Source organism: Sinohyriopsis cumingii, chromosome 12 (assembly GCF_028554795.1).
Source record: "Sinohyriopsis cumingii isolate HCF-2022 chromosome 12, ASM2855479v2, whole genome shotgun sequence".
Classification (NCBI taxonomy): Eukaryota; Metazoa; Mollusca; class Bivalvia; order Unionida; family Unionidae; genus Sinohyriopsis; species Sinohyriopsis cumingii.
The window spans coordinates 41,569,608-41,597,071 of record NC_142972.1 but is presented as its reverse complement, the minus strand read 5'-3'; the positions used below and the strand labels follow the sequence as shown (position 1 = coordinate 41,597,071).

The 27,464-nt window shown below is 35.0% G+C and overlaps 1 protein-coding gene across 15 annotated transcripts in view; it reads right to left on the bottom strand.

Annotated features, from left to right (window-relative positions):
• LOC149786326 (androglobin-like) overlaps positions 1-27,464 on the bottom strand; it is a 303,462-nt gene that overhangs the window by 111,247 nt on the left and 164,751 nt on the right. For 14 of the 15 annotated variants that reach the window (XM_089976736.1, XM_089976732.1, XM_089976733.1 and 11 more), the window contains 7 exons: positions 27,281-27,420; positions 25,986-26,075; positions 17,508-17,637; positions 12,430-12,480; positions 7,396-7,531; positions 3,936-3,998; positions 2,335-2,450 (listed from right to left, as the gene is read on the bottom strand). In XM_089976736.1, the coding sequence (XP_089832862.1) occupies positions 2,335-2,450; positions 3,936-3,998; positions 7,396-7,531; positions 12,430-12,480; positions 17,508-17,637; positions 25,986-26,075; positions 27,281-27,420 (726 nt within the window). The remainder of the gene's footprint in view (positions 1-2,334; positions 2,451-3,935; positions 3,999-7,395; positions 7,532-12,429; positions 12,481-17,507; positions 17,638-25,985; positions 26,076-27,280; positions 27,421-27,464) is intronic. The other variant, XM_089976728.1, reaches the window with a different exon arrangement.

Here is a 27,464-nt window from a genome sequence, read left to right as displayed (position 1 = left end):
TGGATGTACAATATCATGATATGCTCTACCTTATGGCAGGTGTTGGGCATTTTTTTTAATAGCCTGCAAATCTAATTAAGCATACAAAGACAAACATGCCTGCCAAAATGTAATTTGTTTACCTCCAGTAGTTTGTTCAGTTCAGCATCCTGAATTATATGCACATCTATAATCATGTAATGATCTCGTTAGCATCCAAAAATATAGCTAAAATTACCCAATTCATTTCATGCATGAATGATTTCCACACACCAATTACATCAACATACAGAGTAACACCAGTACTATGCATGCTGAAAAAGAATCATCTGTGTACATGTAATTCATTATGTTTGTACTATAAGAGTCCATTTTTTTTTTTACAGAACTGAATGGTTATGGGACCCATTGCATGCTGTAAATAAACAACCAGCATCTGCTCATTATACAAAGCAAACATTAAGTTGAAATTTCAAATAGTTCATGAAAACCAGATGATGCAGATATCATTTACAATGCTGAGCTGAACTGACTATACTCACACTAAAATGGTTTGTGATTAAACCATGTTTAAAAAATGATTTTTTTTTAATTGAAAAATTGCTACAATGACCTGAAAATCTAATCACTATAGGTCATTTACTCATACCAAAGATACAGTATGCAAAATTACATGTTCTAAATCAAAAACTCCTTGTCCTGTCTCACTGAAACAAATTTGGGATGGATGTGTGGATGTTGACAGACTTAAGGACATATGGATGGACAGCAGCAAAACAATATTTCTCCTTCTGCTATCACAGTAGGGGCATACAACATTTAACATTAAGGTCAAGATAAGGTGTGGATGGATGTGTGCACACCAAAGCAATCACTCTGTTAAGTTTCTGCCAAGATGGGTTTAACCAAAATGGAGACAATCTGAGAAAGACTCGTATGTCCAAATTTACAACTGTGACCAGCATTAGTCTCATGTCATAAATCTCACATAGTACCAATAAACCAGATAGTCTTGTATCATAAATCTCTTATAAGTAAACAAGTGAGTCTAAAATCATAAATCTCACATGAGGAAACAGTCTCATGCATAATCTCACATAACATCATAGCTGCCAACCTTCCAGGCTCACAATTAGTGAAAATAGGGATAAAAAGTCGTGAATTTGGACAAGAATTCGTGAAAAATACCATGACAATAACTCCATCCACTCTGACCACTCTGACCGTCAATACTACACGATATGAAGTTCGCAATATAAAACTAAAACACTACATATATGCAGAAATATTTATTTATCAAGACATGATACTGTGGCAGACTTGAACTTCCTCAACTGCTTGATCGTAAATTTGTTTTCTAAACAGTTGAGACTTCTTGCCGGCTGGTTGATCTTGGTGACTAAAATTACTGACAAATTTTCTGCTGCTAAAGAGGCCCTAAAGTCTTATTTTTCCTCACAAGAGAAAATGCACATTCGCTTGCACTGTTGCTGTGAGGAATGCACAGGAGCCGCAGCACTTTTGGTCCTTCCACAGGAAAATTTGGAATCGATTTTCGAGTCTGGCAACATTTGTCAGAACAAATGTTTAGCATGGTCTACAGCTGATAAAGGTAGATTGTGTTCGACAAGAAAACTCACAAATAATGCTTCAGCGTTGGTAGCCTGCATTTCTTCCGCCAATTGTTTAAAATATTCCGGAGCTGAAATCTGCAAATTCTTAATTTTCCCAACTTCTACGTGTTTTTTTGCAACCAACGTGCTTCCTCACATCATCTCTGCGATGGCGCACTGAGTGCAAAAAGCATGATAAATATCAATGTTTAATGTCAGAATGCACGGCCAAGTTTTTAAATATTCCAAATTAAACTTCACTTTTTGAGTAATAGAGTTCTTTTTTCTTAGTGGTGAAGACATTTTCAAAACCGTACATGCGATGCTGAACTGTAACTCAAATCAGTGTTGGTGACGCATGCGCGGAGCAAAATTCTGGTTAGGCCCCAGTTTCTCTCAAAAGCATTTGTAAAACTACTCTTATACATACAGATTAAAATAGGTTAAAATGCTTGCTACCGGGCCAACTGTACTAATCGGCTGTAGATCTACAAATATCGTGACCAGCAGTACCGGACTGTTTCGGTAACTGCAAATATCATGACTAGCGCTTAACTGGAAATCAGTTATTTTATTAAAGATTTAAAATAATTGAGGATTGGAGAATTCATGAATTTTTGGCTTGCGGCGTGAATCCGTGAATTGCTGAAAAAGTTGTGAAATTCACACCAAATTCATGAGGGTTGGCAGCTATGTAACATGAGTAAATAAGACCTGCTATACATCCTGAAAACATACTCACCCTGTCTCCCATAACTGAGATCTTTGCTGGATATTTAGGGGGACTCCAGTAGGTAGCAAATACTACCACCTCTGGGTGCTCTGGCAGTGGAGTCTCATCTGTGCTCATTTTTTCCTCTGGAAATAATAAACATTTAAAGAAAAGTTTACAAATGTGATCTTTCACAAATACAATATATGGAAGATACCATTTCGGTTCTTACCTGGAAACAGTCATTTCAGAGATTTCCACAGAATGATTCACATATACTATGCTTACACCCTGTTAACTCTGCATATCAGCCAATACAGACACATATATGAAAAAATTAATAGTAATGTTAAATTCCAAGCATCATGCACTCACGATGAGCTTTTATGGTGGAATTATTTAATATACCACAACTGTCACTTAAACACAAGAGCCATCAACATATCAAAGTATAACTCACCTGTACATCAATGTACATCTGACCAATACCAATTTCTAATAAGATCCTAACCTGCAAGGCAATATACTTTATAGCATCATAAAACACTACAAGAGTCCTTCAAAGAGAATGAAGTTCTAAAAGCAGGAAAGAATTTGCAGGAATTTATCATAAGTCTGCTTCATTCCTCTGTAAAGAATGCATAGTTCATACATCCTCATGTGTCCTAAAAAAGTCATGCAAATATATTCATCCCCCTGTGAGGTGTCGTGATGGTGTGAAGGATGAAGAAAACTTCCTAATAAAACCAAAGGCTATCAAACTGTGGAAGCTGGCCACACTTCAGGTATGTTTATGAAACATAACAAACATGTCAGGTCTTTATACTGTAATAAACAGTTACAATGATGCCTACTTTGCTAAATATCATGTCTCTTTCATCATTTTATAAATAACATGTTTAATTCTTGTAAATTCAGCTGCATTCTGATGTGCACTGTCATTTCAATATGGAGCTCTCCTGTGTGGAGATACTGAAACTATGCCATGAAGCTAATGCATCAAGCATTTGGTTCAATAAGTTTCCTTTAGCTACCAATTTTGTAAATAAAGACATCTGAGAGAAGAGACTATGCAGTACATCAAAGACATTTAAGTAGTAGATATTTATCTTCGCCTGTTCTCTTGCAAAGCAACTAGGATTATTCAAAACACTTCAACCAAATGTTCCAATCAGCTGAGGTTTAAAGCTAATGCAAAGAGGCAAAATGGGATCCAAATGCCCATGATTTAGGATGTTGAGACTGAATTACATACTGCTCAAAGTGTTTATGTAAAAAAAAAACATGCCAATGCCACCAATCTTCTATGAGTAGTGTGATAACAAGATTTTTAAGAAAGCCATGATGGATGCCATGTTGATGTCAATAATGTCAACCACATGCTGATTAACATGTATCAGTGAAAATTTAATGCATGGCTCCTTCTTATGAGCTTCAATAAAATCTTAAAAGCAAACATTAACCTGCTGTCACCCACCCAAAAATGTTTAAGCTTCTGTTTAGTGTCTTCCATATTAATAACAATCTCCTACTTCTGACTGAGCCATTGAAAGTATTTGACACCTATTAAATAAAGCTTAAATGATATTTTTGCTACCAAGCATTTCACTGGAGGAAAATGTCTGACTTACTATCTTGTTTTTTATCCTTGTCTCCTTTTTCCTTCTTATCCTTTCCATCTTTTCCACCTTTATCTGAAATGTAAGATTATCACAACTTAGAATAAACACAATACAATTCAGAGGCAAGCTTTAGGACTAACAAGAGGGGGAAAATAAAGAGACAATTTGCTGTTCATGAATTTTGAGGTTCTCCAATTCTCTTATTTAAATTTTTTATCCTGTTACAACTGCATTATCAAAATTATTTCAACAGTTACAAAAATTCAAATTTAACGGGGGAAATATCATTAGGATTTCAAACAAGAGATCCCCTTTTTGTTGTGCCCACCTTTAATTTATTCAGAAATGACATGAATAAACTGTGCATAATGTTAAAAAAACTAATACTGGGCATAATCTAGGGTTTTGATATATGGATGGACACAAAAATGGATGCATGGATAAACATACACATGGATGCCAAAGTGAACATTATGTCAAGCTTTTGTTAAGCACAGCTTGGCACAATTGGCTCCTCACATTACAGAACAGCCCATTACAATTGGCTCCTCACATTACAGAATGGCCATTACAATTAGCTCCTTACATTACAGAACAGCCCATTACAATTGGCTCCTTACATTACAGAACAGCCCATTACAATTGGCTCCTTACATTACAGAACAGCCTATTACAACTGGCTCCTTACATTATATAATGGTCCATTACAACTAGCTCCTTACATTACAGAACAGCCCATTACAACTGGCTCCTTACATTACAGAATGGCCATTACAATTGGCTCCTTACATTACAGAACAGCCCATTACAATTGGCTCCTTACATTACAGAACAGCCCATTACAACTGGCTCCTTACATTACAGAATGGCCATTACAATTGGCTCCTTACATTACAGAACAGCCCATTACAATTGGCTCCTTACATTACAGAACAGCCCATTACAACTGGCTCCTTACATTATATAATGGTCCACTACAACTAGCTCCTTACATTACAGAACAGCCCATTACAACTGGCTCCTTACATTACAGAATGGCCATTACAATTGGCTCCTTACATTACAGAACAGCCCATTACAATTGGCTCCTTACATTACAGAACAGCCCATTACAACTGGCTCCTTACATTACAGAATGGCCATTACAATTGGCTCCTTACATTACAGAACAGCCCATTACAACTGTCAAGCTTTTGTTAAGCACAGCTTGGCACAATTGGCTCCTCACATTACAGAACAGCCCATTACAACTGGCTCCTCACATTACAGAACAGCCCATTACAACTGGCTCCTTACATTACAGAACAGCCCATTACAATTGGCTCCTTACATTACAGAACAGCCCATTACAACTGGCTCCTTACATTACAGAATGGCCATTACAATTAGCTCCTTACATTACAGAACAGCCCATTACAATTGGCTCCTTACATTACAGAACAGCCCATTACAATTGGCTCCTTACATTACAGAACAGCCTATTACAACTGGCTCCTTACATTATATAATGGTCCATTACAACTAGCTCCTTACATTACAGAACAGCCCATTACAACTGGCTCCTTACATTACAGAATGGCCATTACAATTGGCTCCTTACATTACAGAACAGCCCATTACAATTGGCTCCTTACATTACAGAACAGCCCATTACAACTGGCTCCTTACATTACAGAATGGCCATTACAATTGGCTCCTTACATTACAGAACAGCCCATTACAATTGGCTCCTTACATTACAGAACAGCCCATTACAACTGGCTCCTTACATTATATAATGGTCCACTACAACTAGCTCCTTACATTACAGAACAGCCCATTACAACTGGCTCCTTACATTACAGAATGGCCATTACAATTGGCTCCTTACATTACAGAACAGCCCATTACAATTGGCTCCTTACATTACAGAACAGCCCATTACAACTGGCTCCTTACATTACAGAATGGCCATTACAATTGGCTCCTTACATTACAGAACAGCCCATTACAACTGGCTCCTTACATTACATAATGGTCCATTACAACTGGCTCCTTACATTACAGAATGGCCCAATACAATTGGCTCCTTAATTACAGAACAGCCCAATACAATTGGCTCCTTACATTACAGAATGGCCCAATACAATTGGCTCCTTACATTACATACAGGTCCATTACAACTGGCTCCTTACATTAAAGAATGGCCCATTACAACTGGTTCCTTACATTACAGAATGGCCCATTACAATTGGCTCCTTACCAGCATAAACAGAGGAATTTGCATTGGGATACAAATGTTAGGCAAAGATGGGCACTCAGGGTCATGACTCTTCTAACCGATGACATGAAATGTTTGAAATCCAAATTTTTCAAGGTCTCAACACAAACAACATCCCATGTCAAGATTTGAAGTTAACCAACAAAAGAGCAATAATTCTGTCAAAAATGGAGTACACAAGAACAAACCCATAAAAAGGTCTAAGGAACAATGTTCACATCAATTTGCTGTAGGACATATTGAATGATTTTTCAGCTATGCTGAAAAAATGCAAGATCCCATGTTAAGATATGAAACTGACTAAAAGAGTCATAACTCTGTCCAAAGTGGCATTGACAAAAAAATAAAGGGCAAACCTGAATCTAAGAGACAATGTTCATACTAAATTTCATCAGAATGTCTTGAATGATTCTTGAGTTCTGCTGATTGCAAGCAACATTACAAATTTCCACATGAAGACAAGAGTTTGCTTGACAAGGGAAAAAAAATGTCCAAAGTGAAGTAGACATGACCAAAATCACCAATGACACAAGCAAGTCAATTAAACAATATTCACACAAATTGGCATTTTATTATGTTAAATGGTTCATTAGCTATATCAGTTAAAAGCAACATTCCATACAATATATGAAACATGTTGTCAAGGGCCATAATTCCATAACATGTTGACAAGATAAAAACCCATGAAACATACATCTAGGTCTATTGAACAATATTCATATCAAACAGCATCAAAACATATTCAATAGAGTTTTATTTGTTAGCTGTGCTGGTTACAATCAACATTCTATGTGCTGAGATGAAGTTAAGTTGTAAATAGTGGAGCGGACAAGATAAACCTATAATAAGATATAATCTATGTCTATGAGACAATGTACACACGAAATTTTATAATTAACAGGTTGAAATAAGCAATTACTGAAGAAATACATACAGTCTAGCCTCACCAATTTTGTTTCCATGTTTCCATTTTTTTCTACTGTGGACTCAATAATATAATATAATATAATATAATATAACATAACATAATATAATATAATATAATATAATATAATATAATATAATATAATATAATATAATATATATATATATACACACACACACATCTACTATTGAAAAGAAATGATTTCTAAGCAAAATGGGGAAATGGGTAAAGGGGTTCAAAAATCTGGTTAATCTTTCAACACCTTCATAAACTTCAGGACCCACCTTTGGCATCTTTTGCATCTTTAGCTGCCTTATCCTTCCCAGCATCTTTGCCAGCAGCAGGTTTGGCCTCCACTTTTTCTGCCTTACCATCCTTGCTGACTGAATCCTTTTCTGACTTCTCATCTTTAGTTCCATCCTGAAAATTCATTTCAAGTTAGGGTGTTACTATTGAATGAAAAGTCAATACATGGTCAGTATTGGTCATGATATAGGTTTCTGCTGTTAATATGTAACAGAAAATCCTACCTTTCCATCATGACCTAAACTGAAATAATGCATCATGGAAAAATATTAAACAAATAGTAAAAACATATTTTCTACTATGATGGTGGCTACTTTTGTCGTCACAAATGGATGTGATATTAGAGCGGCTTGACTTGTACATATTGTTTCTTTTTCGAGGCAATTCAGATGGCCTGATTTGCAGACTGGCACATAAGCTGCTGTATGCTTCCACAATCGTCTGAGACCTATTAATCCATGACGTTTACTAGATGACCAGTCTATCTAAAAGAGCTTTTAGTATATAAGTAATGGATATATCAATAAATCATTATATTTTCTAATCGCAACTTTTTAACAATAAATTCTACTCTAAAGATAACATGCACTGCACATTATGCATGAGAATATTAAAAGCATAACAGTGCAATGGTTGATGCCCAAGTAAGATACATAGAACAAAAAATATGCATCATATTCCATGATCTTTATGTTATGCCTTCAAACAGCAAAAATTATTCTAATTATTATTCTTAGTAAAATGAAAATGAAGCATAGTATATTTATAACTGATATTTTGTTATGTTAGTGTGATTCACAATACATATGCATACAAAAATATGTAACTTTCTTACTCAGTAACCTCAGAAGTGTCCAAGATATTTATATGTAGCTATTTTCACTTCTTTGCCATATACCAACCTATTTACCCATTCTGTATAGCACCTTTTGAGAAGTACAACACATCATTTTTTTCAAGCGATTATTATGGCCAATGAAAGTAGCCTATAGATGAAGTCCTACTACATACCATCTAAAAATACATCATCCGAGTTTGAAGTATGTAAAGGCATCAATAAAGTGTATTGGTGTAAGTACATCCAGATTCTTTTACAAGCATATATAAGCAAAGTGTACAACTTCTACATTTGCTATAATTGTGTGATATAAATAAGACGAAAAGAAATGTGCTAACTATGAAACACTGTTACATGGCAAGGCTAAACTAATGCATAATATGACTGATAAATTGAAAACAACATGCATACAGCTCAACTGACAATGGTTGTCATGACTAATATTTAAGAATGTCAAGGAACGTCAATTACTGAGCTGCAGCAGTCATGTATTGTCAAGATTTATGTCCACACATGTTTCTGAAGCTTTCATATTCTGAATTTAAATTTTTTTCATGTCTTTCAAATGCATGCAGTGTTCAAATTTTACACTGGCTGATAGGCCATGCACCAATGTATTTGTTGCAGGACCCTTGCATTAGGCGAAATATCAGTCCTACTGGCCAATGGTTAATCTTGTGTTAGAACACTATGTTTTACATAATCAAAAGAAGGCCTGCAGTTTACATTTGCATAAGGTCCTTATAACATAGAGAATTTTTATTCCAGTTTTGAACACTGAATACATATGCCATAAATATTAAGCTATCATCAAATAAAATTAATGAAAGAAATAGTGTGATAGCATGGAAACTTTTCTCTTCAACTAAGATTACCAGGATAGATCAGTACTGAGATGTTCCAGTGTACAAGATGTATCATGATATCATGACCAGTGTATCAGTACTGAGATGTTACAGTGTACAAGATGTATCATGATATCATGACCAATGTATCAGTGCTGAGATGTTAGTGTACAAGATGTATCATGATACCATGACCAATATATCAGTACTGATATGTTACAATTTAAAAGATGTATTATGATACCATGACCAATATATCAGTACTGAGATGTTACAATTTAAAAGATGTATTATGATACCATGACCAATATATCAGTACTGAGATGTTACAATTAAAAGATGTATTACGATATCATGACCAATGTAACAGTACTGACATGTTACAGTGTACAAGATCTATCATGACTATATCAGTACTGAGATGTTACACTGTACTAGATATATCATATCATCATCAATATATCAGTACTGTGATGTTACACTGTACTAGATATATCATATCATCATCAATATATCAGTACTGAGATGTTACACTGTACTAGATATGTCATATCATCATCAATATATCAGTACTGAGATGTTACACTGTACTAGATATATCATATCATCATCAATATATCAGTACTGAGATGTTACACTGTACTAGATATATCATATCATCATCAATATATCAGTACTGTGATGTTACACTGTACTAGATATATCATATCATCATCAATATATCAGTACTGTGATGTTACACTGTACTAGATATATCATATCATCATCAATATATCAGTACTGTGATGTTACACTGTACTAGATATATCATATCATCATCAATATATCAGTACTGAGATGTTACACTGTACTAGATATGTCATATCATCATCAATATATCAGTACTGAGATGTTACACTGTACTAGATATATCATATCATCATCAATATATCAGTACTGAGATGTTACACTGTACTAGATATATCATATCATCATCAATATATCAGTACTGTGATGTTACACTGTACTAGATATATCATATCATCATCAATATATCAGTACTGTGATGTTACACTGTACTAGATATATCATATCATCATCAATATATCAGTACTGAGATGTTACACTGCAGATATTTGTAGCGTTATAAGCTGGTAAAGAAAATGTTTCCTAAAAGAAAATGTATGATGTCCAATTTATGTGCAGGAAAATCACTATATATCCCAATGGAAAAGTGATATAATGTAAATTCAAATTTTTTAATGAAGAAGCCACCCCATTTTTGCCATGCCTGCCTTTGATCTTCATCTTTTTTTAACCATAAGCTTAATTAATGTTGTGCATGGAGGTATGTACAAATGGACATGCACACAAGAAACCATAAGCTTAATTAATGTTGTGCATGGAGGTATGTACAAATGGACATGCACAAAAGAAACCTAAGTGATTGATTTGCTGAGATTCTACCAAGACTGACTTGACAAAAATGTCATTTATCAACTTGGACAGCAGCAAGAACACATTACAAACTTGATCCATTCACTATTGAAAAGATTTTAAACGACAAATAGTAGTATCGATTAGTGTAATAATTATTTTTCTTCACATAAATTAAAACACATGATATTCATAATGTCATCACGATAGAAACTTTATGTTGAACTGTAATATAACAAGTTATCTTCCACAGAATGATAATTACTGAATAATGCACAGTATTTGCACTTGTATGGTAGAAAGAATCTTTGCACGTGCATAACAAATAGAATTTTGCAAATGTGTGATATAAAGAATCTCTAACAACTGTTTAACAGACATAAAATTAATGAAGTACATTGAACCACCATGCCATGCAATAACACATAAACTTCTATTCTTTGCATAAATTTTATATCAAACAGCATTCATGTAAGACTGTCTATGTATAAATGAACTAAATTTATGAGAGTCATACATAAAGAAGCACAATTATAACCATCTTTTCCAGTGGAATAGAGTGATGACACAACAAATGGGAAACAAAATAAAATAAAAGAATAATAAATCATGCAAAAATAATTCAACTAAAAGGACTCTTCCTGTCTGGTCCATGTCATTTTAAATAAAGAAGGATATATTTCTATTTTAAAAACATGTCAAATGCATTAAAGAGCAAGTTTTGGTATTCTCTACCGCAAAGTATCTATGTATGATTATAATTATTTATCCAAGTTGTGGGACATTAAAATATAACTACTTTTTTCTCACTGTTGGTTAATTTGTTGTTAATGAGAATAATTACTGTAGCTAATCTTGTCCAGAAAATTAAATATCTCTACTGTGTAACAATATGCCCTGCAGCATATTTAATGTCAGCTGGAAGTGAGTTATGTAATCTAAGTTGCATTTTATCAGAGTATGCCAATAAACAACACCCTCATGATAATGTTTTGGTGTTTTCCTTTACAAATAAAGAATACTGGTTATATTTCTGGTGTTTTTATTTTTGTTCAAATAAATACACTGCCAATGGAGATTACTGTGTTAGATTTGCATAGTAACATCCCCTTTTTATTCATGTACCATCCGAGTCAAAACCATGGCAAAAGTACACAGAACCATTGGGCTTCACTCCTGAAACTATGATGGCTTCTACAGTGGAAAGAAAGTTTAATCTGATTACTAATTTTTAGTATGTATTGTAAACCAAATTAATTTCTCCTCATATTATTTCAAGACTAGAAATTGACGTAGTGGTGAGAATATGATGATCTCTCAAAGAAATAAAACTTGGATGATTAAAGGATGCTGTGAAAAACTTTGGCAATAATTAGCTAATCAAACCAGTTTTGAAGTATGATGTTCATAAATTCAATCAGATGTTTTTGGAGCATAGGTGAAACATTTTAACTTTATTTTTCTTTATTTTTCTTCCAACAGTTTAAAAGACATACTTGCTTTTAGAAATGTTATGCACTATTGAAAATTACTTAACGTTTTGAAAAAAATGAACTTCAAAATTGTGTGGGTTCAGATCCCGAGGTTAAGGACATTGCTTCATGAACTTACCTACTGACCACTAACTTTTTCTATAATTTATTTTGCTTAAGCTCACAAATTAAAAATATTTCTTTTGTCAATTTGCTCAACTTGGGATTCTGAATGCAACAATTAGATAAATATTTTTTATTAAAATGCCTCTGACAAGACACTGGGAACAAAATGAATCAAATTTTAATTAGTCTGACAGAACTTAAGTGGTTATGTTTACAACTAAATCTACAAGACTTATAATTTGTAATTGTGACAATACTCAATGACTTTCTGCAGCATTACAGTCTGTCTGTCACATGTCAATGCACATAACTTACCCTCGTTACTGATTCTAATGCACTAACTGTGCCTGTCTGTTTTCTCAAATTCTGAAAACAACAATTACACTGCTGATTTTACTTTCATTCAAGATTAAATGTTATTTATTTTATACTGATTAGAAAAGTTCTTCTAACTTGTATAAATGCCCCCTAAGCAGCCTAGATGTTGGCATGATGAGGTTTTTCACAGTGGTGGAAGCCAGAGAACCCAGGGAAAATCACTGGCCTTGCATGGATGATGACCACTCTACTAATTCTTGCACATACAGTAGCCTGGTATCAAACCCTTGACAACAGAAGTACATACATTGTAGCAATGGAGAAAACAATCCAGAGCCTTTTCTTGCAAAATTAAAAAATGAAAAGAAAGAAAAAATCAGGGTCCATTTGACTATTCAAGGATGTGACACTGTGGAATTCACACTCATTTCAAACAAGACTACTGTAATTTGGTACATTACACTGGACAACAAATTTTTACAAAAGTCATGTTACTGAAATAAAATTAGTCAATTCTTATCAATTTTTATGTGCTGAACACGAATATGACAGTCAAATTGCAAAATTGGCTCTAGTTTTTTTGTAATCTGCAAGAAATTAATGTTTACATAACGAAATGCATTCCAATAGTAAAAGGTCAACTGTAATAGCCTACCTATAAAAAATCAAGTCATTGACTACATCTTAGATTTCTTCGCCTGTCTCTTGTACAGCTGTTCGGGAGCATCTCTGAGGAGTGTCCAGCAGTAGTCAGCCAGCATTGTAGTGGACCATTTTCCCTGGTATCTTTGTTCCATTGTTGCGATATCTTGATGAAAACGTTCGCCGTGTTCATCACTAACAATACCACAGTTGCTAGGAAAGAAATCCAAATGGGAATGAAGGAAGTGAATCTTTAGAGACATATTGCAGCCAAGTTTCTTATACTTCATCAACATGTCTTCTACTAGTTCCTTATAGTTTTCTGCCCTAACATTTCCGAGGAAGTTTGTAGAAACTAGGCGAAAAGCATTCCATGCTTGTTTCGCGTCACCTTCCAGCAAGTTGTTGAACCGGTCATCTTTGAAAAGCTCTCGAATCTGAGGACCCACAAAAACTCCCTCTTTAATCTTTGCTTCGCTGAGTCGAGGGAATTTTTCATGCAGGTATCGGAATGCTGGCAAAGTCCGGTCAATGGCTTTCACGAAGTTCTTCATCAAACCTAGTTTGATGTGAAGGGGTGGTAGCAAGATTTTCTGAGCCTCAACCAGAGCTGGGTGTTGGATATTCTTCTCTCCAATGGCTACATTCTGCCTGTGAGTCCATTCCTTCCTCATGTAGTGCATTTCCCTTGCTCGGCTATCCCACTCGCATAAGAAACACATGTATTTTATATATCCTTGCTGCAGACCCATTAAAAGGGCAACTACCTTCAAATCACCACAGAGGTGCCAGCTGTACTTGTTATACTCAATGGAATTCAGTAGCTGCCTTAAGTTATCGTATGTCTCTTTCATGTGGACAGCATACGCTACTGGAATAGATGGAAGAATGTTTCCATTGTGCAAAAGCACAGCCTTGAGACTCAGTTTCGAAGAGTCCACAAATAGTCTCCATTCTTGTGGGTCATGGGTGATTTTTAAAGCATTCATGAGGCCCTCAATATCGGAACAGAATATCAGATTACTTTCCTTTCTGAAGAAAGGCTCCAATTGCTGGTGGCGCTTTCGATATGCAGTAATTGTGACATCTTCTAGAAGATTCCATTGTTGGAGTCTTGATCCTAGCAATTCTGCCTTGTTCTTTGATAAGTCCAAATCACGAATCAGGTCATTTAGTTCTTCCTGTGTTATTCTGTGTGGGGTTGATGATGCACCACAGTGAAAATCTGGATCACTGCATGCTGATGGACCAGGAGAAGAACAGGTCGACTCACCTTTGTCTTCGTCAGATGAATCAAGAGAATATTCTGCTGGAGGTTCTGGAATAGGAAGTCCCTCACCATGTGGAACTGGTCTCAATGCAGACGGAATGTTTGGGTAGACTATTCTCGACTTCTTTCGCTTCGTTATTCCGCCGGAAAGAGGAGGAACCAAGCAGAAGTAACAGTCATTTAGGTGGTTGCTTGGCTCTCTCCACACCATTGGGACTGCAAACGGCATTGATGACCTTTTGCAATTCAACCACTGTGAAAGCTGTGTTGTACATGTAGCACAGCATATATGCGGAGCCCAAGGCTTGTCTTGGTCACCAACCTTGCATCCGAAGTAAAGATGATATGCCTTCTTCACTTGAGAATTGATACTTTTCTTCTGGTTGGCAAATGTCACTTCCCCACAAATATAGCAAAAATTGTCCGCGGTATTAACACACTTTCGAGGCATTACTGTTCTTTATTGTACGTAAATGGATAAAATAATAAGTTTTATGTAACAGTAGCTTGAACTGTCTCGCACAACGTCTAAAATATTTTAAATGCTGAACCTATCTGATTGGGCTTTATATAGTACACTGCTTACGTCAGCTTCAGCAGCCGCCTGGCATTAGTATAATAGGCCTACACATGTATAGTACACTGCTGACGTCAACTTACTTCAGCAGCCGCATGGCATTAGTATTGCATTGCATCAGAAAATGATGCAATCAACTGTGGATGATGTGAGCATGATGGTATTATGCAATGTTACATCATTATTCTGGATGTTGGTGCAGTCCTACTGGAGAAATTTACACAGTGAAACATAGAAAATGAGGTATATGAATATCTTCAAAACGAGAGCCAATACAAATTTTTCACGGTTATATTCGTGTTCGGCACACCAAAATACTACAGATTAGGGCCTTTTCAAGTCAGTAATGATTTCACTGTTGACCAGTGTTATTTGCATGACAGGTGGTAAATAGTATCACTGCACTTCTTTTATGGAAATCCCTCTTTCAATGGTCAAATACTTGACCTTCTGAATCGGAGACAAGTAGGTATTTTCCATACTTTAAATGCAAGGTAAATGACACTGAACTCAGGTAATTCCATGAAAAATATCTGCATTATTTATGTCTTAATAGCTTTCATCTTTCAAGTATGAGACCCCAAAATCAATAGGTGTCTTTCTGGTCTCACATGCAAGAAAGCCACAATAATGGTCATGGTTTAGGGCATAGGACTTATTTTGTGGAAACCTCTTGCCAGAGATCCTGTGACCCTCACCTTTTAGTTAATAAATGTATTGGTATGCAATTCAAATTATTGCGTGGAAACAGTTTTCATTCTTCAGTCCCTTTTGATCCTGACTGTTCATCTTCTGAACCTGGAACTGACAGGTTTCTTCCCTGCCACAAATGCAAGCTATTTACAAAGTCTGGTAATATTTTAGAGCACTGCTCCAGTGGCCTAGTGGTTAGAGCATCCACCTCGGATGCGGGAGGTTGTGGGTTCGATCCCTGGCAGAGTCATACCAAATGGTACTAACAGCTGCCTCACTTGGCAGAAGAAGTTAGTGTTAGGACTGGTCGGACAGGTGTCAGGATAATGTGACTGGGTGGGACATCATGCTACATGTCTGTGGCATGATGCCCCAGTGCTAGACATCACTATAAGCTGTCACGCTGCAAACATTGTAGCGATATGACTGAAAAATTGTTAAAGCTACGTTAAAAATCCAAATCACACACACTCACACACACATTAAAAATCCAAATCACACACACACACACACAATATTTTAGATGGTGGAGAATGCAAGTTATTGTGCAAAAATGAAATAGGGAACAGATGGACTGATAAATGGACAGTTGTTGTTGTAGAGTTTAACATCATTTTTTTAGCACAAGATATGCTATACATAGTGGCCAGTATAACTGGTGGAGGAAAACCCCTGGAAAACCCACGGTAAGAACCATCAACCCATGAAAAGCTACTGGCAAGCTTTCTCACATACCCACGTTAGCCGAGCCTGAGACTTGAACCAACACAGACAGAGGTGAGATGGCAATGATCCGGAATGGTGAGTGCTTTAGACCACTTGGCCACTCAGGGCCCCATGAATGGACAGTAACTTATCATGACATGCTCCATCTGATGACTAATTTATACCAAATCAAATACAAAAGTCAAACACAATCATCAAAATTATGTACATATAAACATATTTTAATGAGTGGCAAGTTTTCAGTACCAAAAGACCAAATATATCTGGTACTGACACAAGAAAAGAAAATTTTATTTTTGTGATATAGTAAGTAATTAATAGTAGTTGGTGTATGACATTTACATGAAAAGGAAGAGGTATATAGCTCGTAGTTCACTACAAGGATTTTTTTATACATAAAATCTCCAAACATTTTTGGTTTCCTTCACAAGATAACCGATTGGTGACCACTGATGACACTGATTACCATGTCTATCCATCACATCATATCATGTAATGCCCCATCTTTTGCAGTTTCATTCTGATCTGTACCTTTTGAAGGACTTAATGGCTTAAAGTAAACGGATTATGGTTCTCATATATAGCATAATAAAGATTAAGTATTGTTCCTACTCTGTTCACAATTCTTCCAATTTTAAAGGTATAAACTTTTAAACCTGCAAAAGCAATATTCTGTATAAAACAAAAACATCTCCATCAAGGACACATACAATATACCCAATGAACATTAATCAATCCATATTTAACTGTATATAATGATGACCTGTTCTTGACAACCAGAAATAATGATGACCTGTTTGTGACAACCATGAATAATGATGACCTGTTCTTGACAACTATGAATAATGATGACCCGTTCTTGACAACCAGGAATAATGATGACCTGTTCTTGACAACCATTTCCTGAATGGTTATTAAACATGTCTGACTGTGTCTACAGAAGAACCCATGAAACAAATCCAAAGGGACCAAAGAAGTTGGGTGATTGGAAACAAAGTTTGCTAAAATGGGAAAATGACACACCAGTAGATTACATAATCACATAAACTTCTACTTAAATTGTTTTATCCAAGTTTTCATTAATTCCAATTTGTGTTGTTAAACATGATAATATGTTATGTATTCCACTGAAATAACTTCTCTTGACTCTCATATATGATTACTTACAGCGGAAGCTGTCTCTTCCTTCTTCATTTGGTCTGCTAGTTCAGGTGACTTTTCCCACTCCTGTAAGGGGAGCTTCCATTCTGGGAGACAATTTTTGAGCAACTCCCAAATCTCACTGATATGACCATACCTGTCAAGAAATGAGCTGAAATATCAGCATTGGCAGGCACAACTTTATCTCTCAAGTGCTTAATCTAAGTAATTCAGAACCTAATTAAAATCAAAAGTGAAATTTCTGATCTAATAAGTTTCAAAAACTGATTCAATTTAGTTAACTGTGTATGTGAAATGTACATAGAGAGGCATGGAATGATTGTGAAACTGACAGCAAATGAGGAAATGTTCTCAATTAGTTCTGCTGCATATTAATATCCTTTACCGAATCATAAATACATCAATTAACATTCTTACTTATCGAAGGCAATGAAACTGAGACAAAAAGAATGATATGATCAATGATGTTGGTTAGTTGTTTTTTAATGAATCATATAAAATGATATTTTTTTGTCAATGAAAGTAAAAATACTGAAGTCAATGTCACAACAAAATGTTAAAGTTGAACATGCTAAAAAATAAACAGACACATGAAACAGAAGGAAGCTAATTTTTGTTTAGTAAATTATGTTTCTCTGACAATACTTACCTGGTTGCATTACATAGGTATAATTTTCTCTGCTACCTCCAAATCCAGCCCTCTCAGAAAATCAAATAATGCATTTCTGTCTATATTTCATATAGACAAAGGGAAGCAACACATACAGGTTAACTTCTACTCTACCTGCTAGGTGGCCACCATTATACCAGGCTGTAACCAGTTTTTACACAAGTGAAACCTTATAGGATGCTCACACTGAGGGGAAGGGTGGGAGGAATTATTATCCTGGAGCTTTACCTATCCTGACGTATCAATCATTCAGAGCAGGGATGAATAGCTACTTGTTGATTAACTAGCATGGGCAACCTGTTTTTAGCAATAAAACCACGCTGTGTCATTATGACAACTGATGTCGGGACGGAACTGCATACAGCAGGCTTCCATGAAGAGTGCATGTAGCTCATTCTGCATACAGAGACAAGGGCTGTCAGAAAGAAAGTCTTACCCAACATTTTTTAAGCAAATCATCCAGGTTTATCCATCACTGTGGAGGTGGTCGTCCTAAACCTCAAGATTACACAGTCTAAAGTTTCCATGAAGGCTCAAGATCATAGGTTATGGCCAAAATGAAGAGCATGGTATTAATATACTTTGTTCCAAAAGGTGAAGTGAAGATATCTGCACAATATTGTAATGAAAATACAGATGCACTGATTGCATCACAGTGAAAGATAAACAGACTTTGCAGTCTCCATCCTGAATTTTGAGGCAGGAATAAATTGATTCAGCCTGCTGATGTCAATCACAGGTGACAATTTGCCATTGGACTTCATGACAAGAGACAGTCTAGAGTAGAAGCCATGTGTGTATGGCTTTCATACAATCTTCATTCCATGTGTAAAAGATGTATCTCCTTTTATAGTTTGTCTACCTTTATGGGATTGCTTGGGATTTCTGTCATGAAAGGTGATGTTGAAGTGGAGGATGCCAGATAAATGAGTTTCTGCGGCCTTCTGACAAAAACTGGATCACCCAATCAATTTGCAGAAAGAGGCTGATCTAAGCCTGATGAAAAAGAAGGAGACTGGTACCCACAGGTGGGTCACCAATAGGTGGGGGACACTGTAAGTCACTAACAGGTGGTGGGAGGCTTGGAGGTGGAGAAAAGTTGTTTTCATTCTCCCCTCCCTACCTGCTAGTGAAAACTGGGGATGTGACCTCGTATAATTTGACTGGCCAAGTTTGCTGTTGTTGTTTGGGAACTGCCTCTATTTTATCCTTGTTAATGACCATCCCTTCTCTGGATTGATCCCTGAGCAGGACATACAGATATGGGAGTTTGTGCTTACAGACAGAGGTGAACTCTTGTGCCTCCTGTATTCTAACATCCTCAATTTGATCCCCAAACAGATGAGGACAAGTGAAGAGTATACAAGACCACTGCATGGTGTGGTTTTTGAGAGAGCAGGAGTGCATCTCTTCCAAGTCCATGTTTCAGGAAGACATCAGGGCCTTAGCCTTGGTGTGGAAAGATGTCATGTATATGACATTGATGATCTGGCTCACCAAATCACTGTGTGATCATTTCCAGTCTTCTCGGTGAGGTGAAGAATTTGATATGATTAGGATGTTCAACATTAGCTTGGAGGTGGGATTGAAGATTTGCCGAGTCACCTTATAACAATGCAGCACAGTCATGCCAAAGGCAGAAATTTCTTTGTTCATATAAAGAATTTCTGAGCAGTATGCATCAGTGTGTGACTTGTACCACTGAGACAAGAAGCTAGATGGCAAATGACTCATGGAACAAAAAGATTCTGCATTACCAGGGTTGCATTTTTTTCTGAGATGCCCAGTGATTTCTGCAACTTATGATGACTGAGGCAGTGTTCTAAATGATAGACTATCCTCTTCATCATCTACAGCAAGACAGACTTTGACCTTGTAGGTAGGGATGTCTCTCGGCAGAGGAGAACATTTAGACAAAAGCATGATTCTACAGATTTCTTCTATTGCTGCCTTAAAAGTGAATTGCATCTGTTGCATTTTAGAATCAGTTAATTTGGGCATTTCTTTCATCCTTTTTGTCAAGCTGATTATTGTCTCCTCCTCTTGGATCCATGTGCAGAGCATTCTGTATGGCAACGGTGATGCCGTATCATTGATTTGGGATCCTTGCACCTCATGGGCAGAGCTAAATGTTTATCCTCAGTGGGATTCCACTGAAATTCTTCCTGTTCAGTCATTTATAATCTTGACAACAAAATCTTATTAATTAAAGAGATCATGCACAATTCCAACTCATGGCTGAAATCATCTCTCATTCCAACTGTGGAATTATCTGGTGATGTTCTGTACCTTTGTGAGGGATAGAGGGGGCATCTTGAAATCCCCCTATAAGAATCATTAGCAATAAAGACATGGGGAGTAAATTCAGTGCTTCATGCTGAGATGAAATTGACAGAGCTACCATTTTGTAACCTTTGCTGAAATTTCTGTAATGTAAAGAATAAACAAACAAGTTCACATAACAAATGTATATTAAATTTGAAATTAATGTCAACTACATCATAAAAATGAGATGTAAATGGAATAAATAAATAAACACAGCATTAGGTAAATTCTGCTGATGTCACTGCTCCAAGTCAACTCTGAGGAAAACTAACAGTATGATAATGTCAAAATATCAACAAATTTACAAGAGGTTTAAAAAAATTTCTATGCACCATACAAAATATTTTGCTATAACATACCACTGAAAAAAAAAGTCAGATGATAAAATTTAAGTTCAAGATTAAATGGGTTCTATGGAGGACATCTTTACAGTATGACAGCAAAAGTGAAAACTGGTTATACCAGAGTGCTATGGTATTGTTGGTCTTAAAGTCTGAGACTGGCGAATAAGTAAATAAAAACCAAGACATTCAACATATTGTATTTGTCCTTTTGTTGTTTCTTGCCTTATTTTCAAATGCATTTCATTTCCAGTTTAAATCAGATGACTGCGGGAAATGACTGATAAACAGACAGTATGTATATTCCAATGAAAAGTAGTAAATAATGCATAACAAAGTTTTGAAGTCAACATATGTCAATTGTGGAAGCCACCAGAACACAACAACCATCCACACTTCACATTTTGCTTATTTACTACCTTAGATTCGATCTCTTGGTTCTTGACAAATATGGTATTAATGTGATCTGACTCCTGCATAACATCTTTGGGACAACTAACTGGTTAACCAATTTTTCACAGTTGTATTCATTTTAAGAAGATAGAGACTGTATTTGAGAACATGGGGTACAATCATAATTTAGAAACAGTGATATTAATGAGTGCATTTTAAAATAGTGTACCCACCAGCAATCCTTACATTTTCCTAAAATCAACCGGTGATGCAGAACTAGTAACTTATGGTCATGTAGTGTGTATAAGTAGACAATAGGTGGTACTATGCAAACAAATACCAAAAACTTTGAATACCACAATACCAAAAGAAAAACAAATAGGAAGATACCATACATTTAGGTAACAATGGTAGACACCTAGCAGGTAGAAAGAAAAGTTAAAATATAAGAGTTGCTTCCCTTCTTTAACATAATACACAGAAATATGTTCATTTCTTCGGGGGGGGGGGGGATTTGGTGAGAGAAAGCTGTCCTGATGTAATGTGATCAGTAAATGTTTTTGACAAAGAAATGTAAATTAGATTTAAATTGGGAAGTTAGGATAATCACACAATATAATCAATCCATGAAATGAAAACAATACAAGAATAACAGAATCCTTCATATGCATCAGTGTATGATGGAACAATTCTATCAGAGTTGCAAATTTTTTTGTCAGACATGAGGCTTGGCCAAGCATCTAATGCAAAAATCTGATCCAAGGGTGGAATTTCCTATACAACACCGATACATAATGAACGCTTATTTTTCCTATATTCCTGGCTACAATGTGTAAGTGACAGAATAATAGCAATCTAAATATGATGTATATGATGACATCATACAAACAAGCATAAAATAGCAATATGACAATTGAAATGCTATTTTGATGTCACATGATGTACAACAACATTCATGTGATGAAATATATATTCTTCATTGATGTTCTAGACTGGAACACATAATTATATATATATCTATGAATGTGAGAAAACTATATAAAAAAATGCAAGCAACAGTAAAAACCTAAAATGAATTTGTATCTGTGCATAACAAGCAATAATTATCAAACTCAATTTAGTAACAATAAGACCACTGGCACCCATGTTATGCCAACCTAAGGTTTTCTGAATAAACCAAAGTAAATAAAATTATTAGTTTCAAAAGTTGATGATATAAAAATTTGCAAAAATGATAATACCAGTATTAGTAAATGATCATGTCACAAGATTAACAATATTTCAGTATTAGTTTCAAAAGTCGATGATATAAAGATTTGCAAAAATGATAATATCAGTATTAGTAAATGATCAAGTCACAAGATTATCAATATTTCAGTATTAGTAAATGATCATGTCACAAGATTATCAATATTTCAGTATTCTGATACAATGAATTTATCACCTTCTATATTACACTTGTGATTAGCCTATACTAGTACTTTTCCACAATGATTTCCTCTATATAGTTATATTTTAATAATATACAAGACAAACCTAAAGTGTATTGCTTACCATTTTCTGCTCTTAATGTAATGATGTCTATATGCATGATTTACTATTAATGAACAGTGTCTGATAGTCAATGAGGTTTACATTGGCAACTGGCTAACAGACTGGTTCTTTAATTCTCAATCACTTCCGTAACATTGCTCAGAACTTGGTTCCAGTCAAACAAAATATATCAAAAGAGTCTAAGATGAATGACTCTGCATTAATGGCAAGTGAATGATTTCTAAAACCTACTAAAGTCTGTCAAACACTGTTTTATTAGCACTAAATTTACCACAGACAAGCTTTTACTTTGAGAATGAAAAATGGTAACCTATTTGATTTAGGTAAGTCTTGTTTGCTACTCAAACCTTACCATATGAATGAAATTATCAAGGAAAAATTCCATTGTTACCTTAATGGTAGTTATAAATGCTTTACTATATACAACATCAACTAAAATAAGTCTAAGAGCTGGCAAAACTTCAAATCTATTTAGCATGCTGAAAATCAACAGAAATATTGAATGAAACAAAATATATCACAGCAAAAACTCAACAAATTATCTGTCAAACTGGGCATGCAAAAAAACAACAAAAAAAACAATGGTCACAGCAGGCCTCCTTGCCTGACATCTTTTGAGCTTCCTTTAAGCTTAGCACTTGCACATCGAGACAAACTTGGATTTCCATCTGTTGAAACTTCACCAGTAGTAGGCACAGAGCTTAGACTAAAGTATTTCTCTAGCACCTGCTTAGTTGAGACTAAAGGAGAGGCCCGGCCGGACTTAAATCTGTCTTCTGTGGGCACAGGTTCGTTTGGATCACCGAGAAGAAAGCCACTGTTTTGGAGGGGCAGGTAAAAAAATGCAGACAAATGTAATTAGCTACATAATGCAATGTCTCATTACTGTGAGGGGAAAAAAGTACAATGAAGCCTGCGTAATGTTGCCCCTGTGTATTCTGGATGCCTCTTCAATGTGGCAACAACATTTAGTCAGATTCTCTCCCAATAATAAAATGAACACAGAATATTCTATTTCTCTATTGTTTAAGTCCAATCAAGCTCAAACTGTTTAATACCTGCATTACTAATTCCATTGTGGATTACACAGATTCTATTGTTTATGGCAATTAAATATAAACATCAACTGAGCTACAACAAACAAAATCCTCTGGATTGATCTAGGAACTTTCCTTTCAGCTTCCACATTTAATTTATATTTATGAAAAGATTAACGAAAATGAACAAATGAAATTGAAAATCGATAGCTAAATAAAGCCAAGTAATTCCTAATGTGAAACAAATTATTTCCTTTAACGTACTGTTTAAATAAAGCAATATAATTCAACATATGTTATTCAGCCAAGAAATGGCACTCCAAGAAGAAATGAAGGCAATTCCAAAGTGCAACAGCCTTTTCTCACTTAAAACTCTCCATCTGTTCGACCCACACATCATGCACATACACATACACACACACACATGCACTCTGATTTAATGGCTTGTAATAACAAAGACAAAATTAACCATATAAATGTGAAAATTCATTTACAAACAAAAATATTATGAGACTAAAACAATCGAAACTTCTCTTGTGCAATTCCTAAAAAATAAATTCAAACTTCAGAAATTGTGTTCCATCTTCCGGATACATTCAGCTTCCGTTAATTATCATTAATGGATTAATATGTATATATGTCCATTATGTACATTTTTAAAGACACATGAGCACAATCTAGGTTACTGGTCACATATTTAAAAAAAAATAATAAAAGATAAAGGTAAATAACTGTGAAAGACTTGTGGAATGATAACCAATTCCAGAAAAATAATAAAAGAACAATATGTTAAAAATTGTCTAAAAGGTATATAACTAATAGATAAAAATTAAACGAGGTAAAATTCCCATACATACAAGGTCAAATATTTTTAATATACAAAGTACACTTTTTCAGAAGTCCAACACTTTCTTTGGTAGAATATTACCAAAAAAATACTTAATGGAGTTCACATACAAAACATCTGTCTTACAGGGCTAAATGGGTGCACCCATCAAGAAAATGGAAACTGGCAAGGTATTCATTCTGCTAAACAATCACCCTTATACAAGGATCAGGTGTTTGTGTCCTACATGTGAGCAACATCATATCACCTCATCTGTGCAATCTGATTTTATATGAGGGGTGACACTTTCAAATGATGGGTTTAATGTCATTAAGTTTATCTGCAGAGTTTTCAATTCCAAATATTTTGCCACGTAGATAGAACATGACAATTTATATAATATTTAAAGTCATTATATGGAATTTTCCATTCAGAAATGTGTTACTGGGTGTGAGGCAGCTTTGGCTGCTTTTGCATTGTCTTTTATAACAATGTGACTGGGCACAACAGTACAGATAACATTTTCCAAATTTTAAGAACAAATCATGTTTCTTAAAGCATGAAATATTAATGATTTGATAATTTAAGCTGTTGCAAGGCTTTCAGTGTGAACATGGAATCTGAAAAGGTAATGAAATTAGTTTTTTAGAGGTTTCAATAAACTTCAAGTTTAGTATGGTTGTATTTTCTACAGAAAAAAATGGAGGCTGTATGCAATTGCCAGATTCAGATAGTGCAGTTGGGTGCAAAGCATATGCATACAAGGACATATGACCATAACAGGAGGCTCTGATTTCAAAGAATTTACTCAGAACAAGCACACAGTTGGTAGAGGACTTCATGAATTGGCAAAGATAAATATTATTTCAGGAGTATGAATATTCACAGTGGTAACGTGGGAATGGAGAATTGTGCTTCATTGGCAAGATTTATTTTGACAGCTTCTAGATAAGAGTGAATTTGTGTGCCAAATGAAGGAATTAAATCTCATTTCCCATCTTATATGGTTTGGTATTTGGGCCTGATATTATATGCTGGACTAGCCAGATTAGATTTGTATGGTGGAGACAATTTCAAGCAAAATATGTTTAAAAAAACATTGTTATACAATGCAAAATTTCAATTTGAGAAAAAAAGTACAAAAGACCATTTATTATCAGAAAACAGATCTGTAACAAAACACTTTTTGTCTAATTTTACAATTTCAATAATTTTACCTTTATTTTAAGCAAAGGTATTGAAAATTTGAGATTTGTTAATTTTAATTGGAGTTAATTATTTGTGCCTATTTTCTTTGTTCATATTTTCATGTTTGAATGGGAGTCAGATCTTACTTACTGTAGAGGAATAGCCTCTGGAAGCCATCCAGTCAAACAGTTAATTACACTGAAGTCACCAAACTCACTGCTGCTGCTGCCTCCAGTATAACTGTCATAATAAAAAGTGTAAAAAAAAATAAACTGCCAAAATAAATTTATTACAATTTAAATCAGAATTTATTAATTTTAAATTTCTTAAACAAATGGTCATTTCTCAAATAAATTTATGAAATGAGCTGATTGATTTCTATCTTTTGTAAGTTTGGTAAGTTAAATATGGACACATTTCAATGAAATTCAATTATTCAGTGTTCAGGCTTGGCCTTTCCACCAACAACATTATTGTATCTGTGAGGACAGTTTTCCTTAAGCAAAGCGGTCACAATGATGAATAAATAAAGTTAAACAATTTGTATATTAATCATTTTTTCTCATTTTTTTCTCATGCCAGTTTCTCAGAACTGAAGCAATTTGGTTCCGGAACTAGATGAACAACAATCCAATTTCTTTCCAGACTGGTTCATTATTTAGTATTTTGCTTCATGCATGTGTAAGATGAAAGGCTAAAAACAATAAAAACCAGTCTTATGCCATGCCAGCTACCATGTGTAAGGTATATAAGATGTAACTTGGACACAAAAACAATTCCAAGTTGAAGACATGACCATGTGCAGGGGTCACTAGTAATACTTGGGTACTAGTACTTATGAATTGTTTGATCTTTTCTATTAGCTACAGACAATGTTACTTAAGCAATGGAAATGACAGTCAACTATGTCTAACTAAAGAACCAAGGACATATTACACTTACCTAGTGTGGTACTGGTTGCAATTGTAAAGACTCAACAATGCAGACAGAAACACTTTAATTCAATCTCATAAAATTTTGAATTTTAATTATGCTTCTGTTACATTCTTCTTTAAGTAAATGTAGCCCCAATAATCACTAGTAGGAATAAGAACTTCTATTTTATTTTGTTAAAATAATTGCTCCTTGGATGAACAAATTAACCATATTTCCCACCTAAGACTCAATATATCACCTAACAGCAAAAATCTGGCCTGACACTCTTTATTTCACATAAGAAAAACAACAGTTTAAAATTTTTCTAGCACATGACACAGACCACTGATTTCACATGAATAGACCACTGATTTCACATGACACAGACCACTGATTTCACATGAACAGACCACTGATTTAATTCAATAAAGCATACAGTAATGTGGTGAATGACTCAGCAAAACATTCGAAACATTGACGCAATGTCCAAAACGTCTTAACAAGCAAGAAAGTTCCAAACAGATACATACTCAAGTGAAGCTACTTTAATTAAGGCTTTTGTCAGAAGCATAGACCAGATTTCATTCTGCATCGTGGTGGCTGGCAACAACAGCTGACCATTGTCATCATATGGAAACTGATCATCAACAATAATCTTCCTCCAGCACCCCTGAAAATATCATTATTAAAAAGAGTCAGCTCCCTTGGTAAATA